This window comes from Simochromis diagramma, unplaced genomic scaffold (assembly GCF_900408965.1).
Source record: "Simochromis diagramma unplaced genomic scaffold, fSimDia1.1 OVJJ01000487.1, whole genome shotgun sequence".
NCBI lineage: Eukaryota > Metazoa > Chordata > Actinopteri > Cichliformes > Cichlidae > Simochromis > Simochromis diagramma.
This window is the reverse complement of record NW_024387305.1, coordinates 3,929,178-3,939,502: the sequence shown is the minus strand read 5'-3', so window position 1 is coordinate 3,939,502 and position 10,325 is coordinate 3,929,178. Positions and strand designations below refer to the sequence as shown.

The following is a 10,325-nucleotide window of genomic DNA, read 5'->3' as shown; positions in this document are numbered from 1 at the left end:
AAACCCATCTGTGGACAGAACGAGTCTAAGTCATAGTAAGGTGTCGCAGGCCTTTTTACCCAGAGCATCGCGCAGCTTTTTCAGCCTGCGTTCATTTATGGCTCTTACATAGCTGTCTGAGTGGATGATAGCCATGCCGTCCTGCACCATACCCATCACCAGCAAAGGGTTTTCCTCAACAGTGATGTTGGGACAGGGACAGCTCCAGTCTATCTTAGCAATAGTCACCTCCAAATGTTTGGTATTGAAGAAAGTCAATCCCATCTTCTCGTCCCTCAAGACTTCTTCCAAGCTAAAACGGGCTAACCCAGACTCCAGATCCTCAACAAGCTCTGTCAGTCGGCCCACAATAGCAAAGTCACTGTGGCATAAGCTGGGCACCATTTTCCCCTTCACACGACAGGTCTTGCAAGGCTTCCTTTTTGGTTGCGGGCAGTTGGCCTCACACTCCTTTTTGGTGTGGAAGTTGTTAGCATTCCCATGGCAGCCACCATAGACAAAGGCTTGGCACTGTTTTGTTATGGAATTCCAGGACCAGCGTGCCTCCCAAGCTTTACAGGGACCTTGAACAGCAGGCAGAGAGCAGATCCCCATGTCTTCTCTCTGGCAAGAGGCTTTGCACTCTTCATAAGTCTCAAATCGGTTTCGGCTGTCTTCGCATCCACCACTGCTAAACGTCACACAGGAGCCCAGCTTGCTGTCATAATACCAGTCAACATGACGCTCTCCACTGCACACACTCAGGTCGACTTCCGCCAGGCAATCTGCTGGAGAGAAAGGCCGTCCCATGGGCATCTCAGGATCTTCAGAGAAGTCATCATCTGACCGGCGAATAACAGACAGAGGATAGTCTGCGCGAAGAACTCCTGCAGAATTCCGTGCTATACAGGTGTAGATGCCGGTATCCCAAACCTGGGCGTTATAAATTACTAGCTGTCCAATATTGGTTATAACCACATTTCCATACATCTGATCAGGCCTCATGACAAGGCGTTCACGCCGGTCACTTTGCTTTTCCCATGTTACATCTGGTCTAGGGGACTCCAATGACATCGCAGTGGAAGTTGACTGTGCCTCCAACATAGATGGACTGGTGGTGAGGGTTGGAGTACAGCGTGGGAGGCATGGGATCCTCCTGGGAGGATGTTGGGGTTGGGTGAACTGTAGTGTCTTGAGGCAGGGGGCTGGTGGGAGGGCCAGCGAGGTAGAATCGACAGGGGACCACAGTTAGAGTCACCCCCCGGATGCAAGCTTCTGCATCCATATAGCAGCGGTTGAAATAGGTGAGGCCATCCGATGCACAGGTGAAGTTGGGTTCCTTCTCACACCGATCCTGGCACTTACAGATGGGCTGTCCATCCCAGATGTCACAGGTTGCTCCCTGCTGGCTGCAGATAAAGCCCTCACAGGTAGCTGTGGAGGCGGAGGTAGCATCACCGTTCCCTTCACCCTGTTCATGTGGCAGAGCAGGGGTGCCATCAGAGAAACGAGCAGCAACACAACTGTTGAAGCCACACACATTGGTGCAGCATTTCTCAAAGTCAGCACAGTCCTGAACGTACAATATAAAAAACAATAAGCATTTTAACATTTAAATGAACAAATCGCAAAATGCTGTGATGAATAAAATTAAAATTTATAGATTAACTCACCTCATCGATGTCGCATTCCCTCTCACATGTGCTTTGTGCATCAACCCAAAGATTAGCGTTCAGCTTGTTTGGACAAAATCCTTCGTGTTCAACTTTGGTTCCTGCCACACTTTCACACAAAGAGACCTCGAGTAAATCGCAAAAAAGGAGAGTCAACAAATATGCACGTGTCCATCGTACTTTGCTTGAGTTTGGTGCACTATGGCAATTTGCACCCTTTATATGGCTATCCGCGAGGAACTGTAGGGGAAAATTACGCATATTTGACCTTTTGTATGAGTAGACCACCAAGTAATTCCATTCCAACTTTGGGTCTTCACAACAGGAATACGATTATTGTCGATTTTCAAATGCGTCCGCCCTTTTTGTGCGTAAACGTGCGCTGAGTCACTTTTCTTTGCGCAGAGAGAAAAGTTGTATTCCCAATGATCAACACGAGTTCCCGTGCGCTGGACATTAAATTACCCAAATGTTTCAAAGTAATAAATAATAGGCTGTGTAAAATATTCGCCTTGGTAATCAAAACTTGTGCAATACTGAGGAAAAATCGACGTGTGTTTTGTCGAGCAGCTAGACAAACGAGCTGAACTGCACAATGAGCGGACAACGCAATATCAGCTTTTCAGCGTGAGAATGGAGGTGGAAAGGGCAGTCCCTCTATCCGCCCCCATGGTCGTCCAGTGTCTCAAACTTTTATGAAGCAGCACTATGCGCTAAGCAACTGGACAAACATTGTAAAAACATCAAAGAAAACGTGTAGCCGTGGTTTCAAGCTGTCTCACCATGCGTGCACAGACATACACATTCCGGTGAGAAATCCAATGTTAAATGTGTCCAGACAGAATTTATAGAGATGGCAATTGTAAAAGAAAAAAAGAAAAAGGTTAACTTGCTGTTTAATTTCACGAGAGCCGGTAGTTATTGTTCTTCTTCTTTGCTTTTTTGTAAGTTACATTCAGATGTTATACACGTTATATTTAAGCAGGTTCCGTGCACAAATGAAAAGGAGAAAAATGTAATAAGTCGTCGGTGGCGCGAGGCGAAAAGCGTGAAAACCAAACACGGGGCGTGTCGCATCATGTCTCGCAAAACATGTTGTTCACGTCCTCCTTGTCTAGACTTGGGTCAGTTTACTACCATCCCTCATTCACGCGGAGTTCAGAGATGCCACGGTCAGGTGGGAAGACATAAAGCGCCACATTTTCATCTGTGTGCGAATCATCTTTGTCTCGCTCCAGCTCAGGGGCAATGAGAAGCAGCTCCCCTCGTCTTTTCATTGGAAATGACCCTGCAACCTTTGGGTGACATTTGACCGCTGTGCATTCATGCGCTCCTAGCCATGTTAGACCGATATCCAAAGCTGGCCAATACCAAGAGAGCAGCTAATCAATTCAACCCCCCCACGGGATTTAATGCCTCTGACCTGACAAAGAGGACAAAAATACTCCCACAATTCCCACAGTGAACTTGATAAATGTCTGAATGAAAATTTTTTCCCCAATCTGGAGCACACAAGTAAATGAAAATAGAAATGCAACTTAGTTTTACTCTTTATTTTGACTGTTTTTGATGGAGATAAAATAAGAATTAAGGCTTCATCCCAATACACAGCGCTGATAGCAACAATCATTATCAAACATTTACATATAGTGCTTTAGATGTTCACCCAAGAGTTGTTAATCCATTGTTCTGGTCTCAATAAATCACATAGAACAGGAGCCAATAGCAAACATGCACCAATTTTTGTAGGTCCCCCATTAGCCGAATACATGTATTTAACCATGAAAATGCTGAGGTGGGAATTCACCAATGTTCTTTGAACGTGGAACAAAAATAAGAGTACAGATCAAAATTAAAACATTTGTTTAGATTGTTCAATTAATAAAAGAAAATATCAGTAGCCATGGTTAAAATACTTAACATCCTTTCTGAAATCTTTATCCAACCTTACATTGTGCTCGCATTATATCCACAGCACATCTGTAAAGAACGACTGTAAGTTCTTCTAGTATTCACACACATTTAACAATGCTGGGAAACTGCAGAAGTGCAACCAAATTTATGAAACTACTAAAGAATATTCCAACCACCAATTATTACAATCTCAAATATAACCACATGGCCACAGAAAGGTAGGTGAATACTGTTTTACATTCAGAAATACATATCATGTATATAAAATATCTGCAAAGCAACCAAATTAAAAGATTCTTCTCACCAACGCCCGTTACAAGTTATGAAATATTAAGAACCAAGACACAAATGTTTAATGTTTTTTAAGATTAAACCCCCAAAATGAGCAAACGATCTGTACATGTTTTTGTACAAGGTTTCCTAATGAGCACAGAGCAATTGTTTAATAAGTTAACAGATTAAAACTGATCACGCTCTGGATGGTTTAATCCAGTTAAGCAGTGATCCAAGAAAGAAAACAAGCTTTAGAGGTGTAAAATGTCAGAGCAAGTAAACAGTTGTCTGAAAAAACGAGTGATGGAGATGCAGGATTATTTCAATGGGCTGAAATTTAAGTCTTGCCAACAAGCCAACTTGGCTTGAATTTTTTCAGACAGTTTTACAGATTAAGTAATGCCTCGACTAACATCATCTCTCAGTTAATAAATCCTAAATTCTCTTTAAGCCCTTGGCTGCTTGTAAAAAGATTTTCTCATGACATTCAATCTTATTTTAAAAACTATGTGAATTTTGAATAAGTTATGACAACTGAGGCTGGAAAAAAATGTCAATGATAGACAACACTGAAGCAGGTCTCCCCAAAACATTCAAAACAAAACAAGCATAAGAAATTCCTTCCCAAGACAATCACCACAGAACAAAACAAGAGCACGTAATGTATTTACAGTTTCAAGTCAGATTTTAAATACCAATAAACCTTAAAAAAAGAAGCCCCTCTATTTGTTTGTAGTGTTAACCGGTGAGTTGTAATCCTCGATTCACATGTGTTGGTCCCAGGGGAATCTTATTCTACTTGATCACAGTGAGTTGCTGTAGTAGAGTACAGGTAAACGAACATCCACAAGATGGCACCAGCACGCGGAAAGAGATAACAGAAACCAACCATCCAAGTCAGTTCCCAAAAGGTCAAGGAAAGTTCACAGCTATATCCATTGCTGGCAGGCCTCCGTACTTTTCTCTGGCCTCATGACCTCTTGGAGCAACAACACTTTTAACACTGGCTCTATGGAGGAACCATCAGTCTGCTCTTTCACTATGATATCTTACAGTTTCCTTTAGGGGACAACGACGAGCTCTTTGGAGGACTCTGTGGAGGCCTGAAGGACTTTGAGCGCTTCAGGCTGTTAGCTTTGCTTCCACCACCGCTACCACCTGAGGCGGCACTGTTAGCCACAGAGTAAGAGCGTCCATGCATCATGACTGCATTCATGCCATTGGCCATGGAGAAAGACTTGAGGTGGGACTTGATGGCCACAGGGAGGGGAAGTTTGTCAATGAGGTGCACCGGTGTGCAGGAGACGATAGAACGGCAGCACAGATCTTGCAGACTGAAGACTGTTGGAAACACAGGAATATGGATGAGCACGTGTCAGAGATCTGCAGTACTTATTAAGGTTTTTCATTGTATCCATCAAATTTACTAAGCAAGAGAATATTCTGCGTAACAAGAGATAGAATTAAAGATTTTTACTCCTGCAAACTTCAGTGTAAACTGTGAATATACATAAACCAGACTATTCTGAGTAGTTTACCCAGAATTAGTATCTTAACTAAGAATACTTTTAAAATAATAATCTTATATTTTCTCCATTTGGGAAAAAACACACTTGTGTTGTCATGACATTCAAAAAAACAAACAAACAACTACATAAAATGTAATTATGTAAATGAGAGTATATTTAATAAAACAATAAAAACTGTACAACAGAGAGCGTTTTAAATACAACATAAATAAAAATCTTAGTTTTCTTATCAAAGAGCTAGCTTGATTTACGTAGGGGCACAGTAGAGACTCACAGTAGAGACTACCCCGCAGTAAATGCTATGAAAACTATTGGCAGAAATGCAGACTGCAGATGACAATGTAAAGATCACTTCTTAAGTCTTATCTCTTCTGCCTTTGAGGAAAATTAATGGCTACCTAATATTTATTAGGTCCAAGTCCCTACGATAAGCAGAGTTTCACCTTTGATCAAAAAAGTAATCCAGACACACCAGGCACAAGAATAAATGCAAACAATGATGATGTCCACTACAGTGTATGATGTTCTGGGATTCAACACAGGATTCAGTACTGAAACTGATTTATTCACATCTGAGTAACAGAAGAAGAAATCTTGCAGCAAAGCATCTACATGATCCACTTTCTGGAAGGATTTGTGTAACTATTACACAAAGAAAAACAAAACAAAACATGTTTTCTCCCAAGTCTGGTTAGAAAAAAATAAATAAATAAAAATATAGTAACCAGCTCACCTCTATTGGGCCTCCAGAATTTCTCCATCCCATGCCTCATCAGCACGATGCGTGAAAGCTCTGTGAAGGACTCGATGACGTTGAAGTTGCAGAGCGGACTGACCTCGAAGAACGTCATGCTGTTCTTTTCTGCGTAAGCTCGTGCCTGCTCCGTTGGAACCTGCCGCTTGAAAGCCAAGTGAAGCCGGTTTCCCACAAGAATCCGGGGCACACCTGGGGCATGCTGAAGGAAACAATATAATGTCACTGTAAAACTCGACCTGTAATGTGATACATGTGGACCAACATTAATAGTGGGTGCTGCAGTGATAGGCTAACTGTTGCTTGGATAAAACACTGTCTGGAAGTTCCACAGAGATTTACAAACCAATGAGACAGATGGTTTGTTACACAGAACCATCGAGGAGACATCCATCTATTGTAAAACCTAAAGACGTTATTATCTAGGTCCTCATAATTAACTCAACTGCCCACATCAACTGTGATTTGGCAACAAGTACATGGTTTTCAACAAGGCTTCTCTCTGGACCACCCTTACAAGGTAATAATTTAAAAATCTACACACAAATTCAAAAGTATTTTCAAACCAGGTTTCTTTTAATTGCTTGAAATGCAAGTCACTTTCTCTCCAGTCCAGTTGAGTTGTGAAATATCTGTCCCATTACCACAGGGTCTTGCTGAAAATCATGTAATGATGTCGTTGCTGTATCATCAGTCAAGTTGGGTTGTGAAACGTCTGCTATATTACCACATGGTTTTGCTGAAATACTGGTTTGTTTAAGCTTGAGCTACATTAAAGTTTTCTTCAATTGAAAAACTTAATAAATAAATACGTTACGCTGTCATACCCGTTATCAGTGCAGAGACTGAGATAGATGGCCTTGTCAGTGCTGCTCGTTTTCCTAAAATTCATTTTTAAATTTGCCTCTCTTTTTTTTTTTTTTAATTACCAATATATGTGAAGTTAATTTTGGCGCCTAGTTGGCTGAGGTTAAGGTTTGTAGCTGGCACTTGCATAACAGACGGTACATAAAGTACACACTATTAAAAGAGGTTGTAACAATTTGCCTACATAACTGAAACTGAAATGTTTATAAACAGCACTCTGATACACACTCTGTACCAGAGATTAAAAAAAGATTTTCTCACACAGGGGACATCATGCATCTATATGTGCTTCCAGTATTTCTTTGTACTCCAGAGATTAGCTGAAGGAAATTACCTCATCAATTTCTCTGATCCAACGGTCAATGCCATCAAATGACCAGCCATTCGTGATGTCATACACCAGCAGGATGCCCTGTAGAAGAAAAACATTTATTGATTAACATAAATATTGAATTCCACAATAAGAAAAAAAAATATATATATATTTCTAATGGCTTTTCCAGTCACCTGTGCTCCGCGAGAGTAAGACCTGAAGATGGTGCAGAATCTGCCTTGACCTGATGTGTCCCTGTTGAAGAGGCACATAAGCACAAGCTAGAAAAATAGGCCTACTCCAGGTTTGTTCATTTCTACAGCCATTACCAGCTTAAAACACTCTGCAGAACTCTTGAAATGCCTCTTATTTCCAAGAGAGATGGGAAATGGATGCAGTGATTTTTTGTAAAGTGCATACATGGAAATACAGTGTATAATATAATGAGTTTGAAAGTCAACGTTTGGCATGACCACCTTTACTCTTAAACATAGCCTGAACTCTCTTAGGGAGTATTCTTGTAATTCCTTTAGTTCAGGTATAGTTCTCCAGGCTTTTTAGGAACATCCCAAAGCTCGTCTTTGGACGCTGGCTGCCTTTTGTTCATTTCTATGTCAACATGATCCCACACTGGTGATGACAATTTGAACAAAACATCTACATTAATCCCTCCATGAGCCTTGTTGGCATTGATTTTTAGTGCAGTTCTTGTGTAATTTGGCACACATCAGCTTTATCTCCCTGTTTTCCTGACAGCCACTCTTCCACTAAGCCCATTTCAGAAGAGGTTTTGGTGTAAAATAAATGGATCAACTGAAAGGCCAAATGCATATATCATGTGATGTGTCAGGTCTTTGCTTTCTACTTATTTCTTAAAGACATAACTTTCAGATATTGTTCATCAGGTGAAAATACTTTTTAGGCCTGCTACTCCTTGTTTTGTCCTGCACTGGTTTAACTTCCTGAATTTTTTAAAGAAGTACTACACAACATGCTCTGATATGCAAGGTTTTCATCTAATCACTTTTGGAACCACCTTGTTTGTGAGAAAAATACTACTGTATGCTTGTCAAAATGTATTCTCTTTGGCATTTTTGGTAGATTACTAAAGAAATTGATTAAATTCTGTGTGTTTTGCAACAGGCTGCTAGTTTTAAAACGTGTTAAAGATACAATTTAAAATCACTTCTTTAGCAAGTTGTCTGTTGTGGAGACAACATTAGTCCAACCATTTAGTTAAAAGTCTTTTTAATGCTTGGATGATTCATAAATCAGTTTTAAATGGCTTGATATACAAAAACAACAACAACAACAAACACAAAACAAAACAAAGAACAACATTCCTCTAAAAATGTGCAGGCACAAGGAGTGGAATAAACACGAGTGAAAAGAAAGCAGCCAGTGTTTAAAGAAAACTTTGAAAGACCCTCTGAAAGCCTAGAGAACTACTGCCAGAACTGAGGGGTTGCTCAATAATTTTTCCTCATTGACATGGTTAATATTATATATTTATGTTAAAATAGTAATAATAAAAATAAAGAAATTAAAAACTTACCATAGCTCAAGTTTCACTCTCCTCCCATCCAAAAGAATTGTGGTGGTCTTGTAATCAATTCCTAATATCACACATAATCCAACACAAATCACATTACCGTTGGTCATATTTGGCTTTAAAGTCATCTCAAAATAATAAAGAAAAATCGATATTGATATTTACCACTGCTATACGCATAGGGAGACTCTACTGATCCGTCTTGCAAGCTGTCCAAGATTTCCCCCTTTCCAACATCGCTGTCTCCAACCAGTAGAAATTTCAGGAGATAATCGTAGCTCTTGACAGGACTACTCTGAGTCCCCATCATCCCACGCATTGGTTCCGCTTTAAAGAGAGCCTTTTAAGCTCACCAGGCATCCACTGGAGAAACCAAGCAGTCCCCGAGTGTGGTACCGAAGGGAAGACGACCGCGGCTGGGCTTAGCTAATGAGTTAGCTTGTGCACTACTTACGATTTAAGTTAACTATTACCTTTTACTTCGCACACACTTTGAAAAATGCAGCTATTTCGTTATTCCACTGAATGCAATGGAAAAACAACCCCGCGATTTAGCACTAGAACCCCAATTTAGTTCCCGTTGATGTAACGTCAATATTAACTGATCTAAACAACCACGGGTGCTAGCTGGCTTGTTAGCTAGCCAGCTAACAAAAACGACAGTAACGCATTCTACTACAAACTACAAATACAAAATAAAAACGACTCTGTTTTGTCCTACATATAAATGTACTCTAATAAAATCAAAAGGCGATTTCTTCCCTTTGTTTATAAAGAAAATACCTACGAGGAGTATTCCACTTTGAAGCAAAACGTACATCCACAGTGTACTGTACTATGTACTATGTTGGAACTTCCTGGTAAGGAACTGCGTCAGCATCATCAACTGCGTCACATCCTAGCACGATTTAAAGTTATAAAATTACAACAACAACAACAACAAAAATTATACTTTAAATCACCATTTCCTAAATACGATACGGTTATGAATTATCCAAAAATGTGGATTCGTAAAAAGTACGATATGCATCTGTATGAATACTATGAATTAACCGAACATGGGCAACTCCTGCTAAGTTGTAGCCTGTGTTGATTTAGCCAGAAGCTAAATAGAAGCCAGAAGTTAAATGAACACCGTTTCCCTGTATGTAACAATTTGGTTGTGGGTATAATTTCGCTTTCAATTTGGGGAAACCACCAACAGACCAACATTAAAAACATAATAAAGAAAAATGGTGTCAAACTGTCAACCAGAAAGAAAATGTGAGAAATGTAATTGAATGTGTCGCTTTATTTTGACCATGTTTAAATAATAATAAAAAATAAATAAACAAAAAACACAAGCAAACAAAACAAACCATATGAAAAAAATTATCATCATAAAAAACATCAAAAAGGATTAGGAAGAAGCATAATTTAACACCACCCACTTTTCACTAAAAAAAGCTGATTATTGCTGGCCACCACTCAT

The 10,325-nt window shown here is 40.1% G+C and overlaps 2 protein-coding genes across 2 annotated transcripts; both read right to left on the bottom strand.

Annotated features, from left to right (window-relative positions):
• Nucleotides 1–9: 9 nt before the first annotated feature.
• On the bottom strand, nucleotides 10–3,087 carry wfikkn1 (WAP, follistatin/kazal, immunoglobulin, kunitz and netrin domain containing 1). Its single transcript, XM_040004936.1, is given in 4 exon segments — nucleotides 10–1,041; nucleotides 1,043–1,552; nucleotides 1,653–1,778; nucleotides 2,435–3,087. Coding segments are annotated over 4 exon segments (1,650 nt in total). The 5' UTR covers nucleotides 2,438–3,087; the 3' UTR covers nucleotides 10–30.
• A 103-nt stretch (nucleotides 3,088–3,190) lies between these two features.
• Nucleotides 3,191–9,782, bottom strand: LOC120717099 (ras-related protein Rab-40C-like). Its single transcript, XM_040004941.1, has 6 exons — nucleotides 9,020–9,782; nucleotides 8,858–8,918; nucleotides 7,497–7,557; nucleotides 7,324–7,401; nucleotides 6,102–6,324; nucleotides 3,191–5,180 (listed from the first exon to the last, which is right to left on the bottom strand). Exons 1-6 carry the CDS (start codon nucleotides 9,171–9,173, stop codon nucleotides 4,879–4,881), a joined length of 879 nt encoding a protein of 292 aa, XP_039860875.1. The 5' UTR covers nucleotides 9,174–9,782; the 3' UTR covers nucleotides 3,191–4,878.
• Nucleotides 9,783–10,325: the final 543 nt, after the last annotated feature.

Excerpts from the sequence above, each read along its gene's own strand:
- LOC120717099 (XM_040004941.1), bottom strand. The coding sequence starts at position 9,173 with ATGCGTGGGATGATGGGGACTCAGAGTAGTCCTGTCAAGAGCTACGAT. Across the intron at positions 7,558-8,857 it reads AGAGTGAAACTTGAGCTATG|GGACACATCAGGTCAAGGCA; the intron begins GTAAGTTTTTAA and ends CCTCTTCAACAG. Across the intron at positions 5,181-6,101 it reads ATTCTGGAGGCCCAATAGAG|TCTTCAGTCTGCAAGATCTG; the intron begins GTGAGCTGGTTA and ends TGTTTCCAACAG.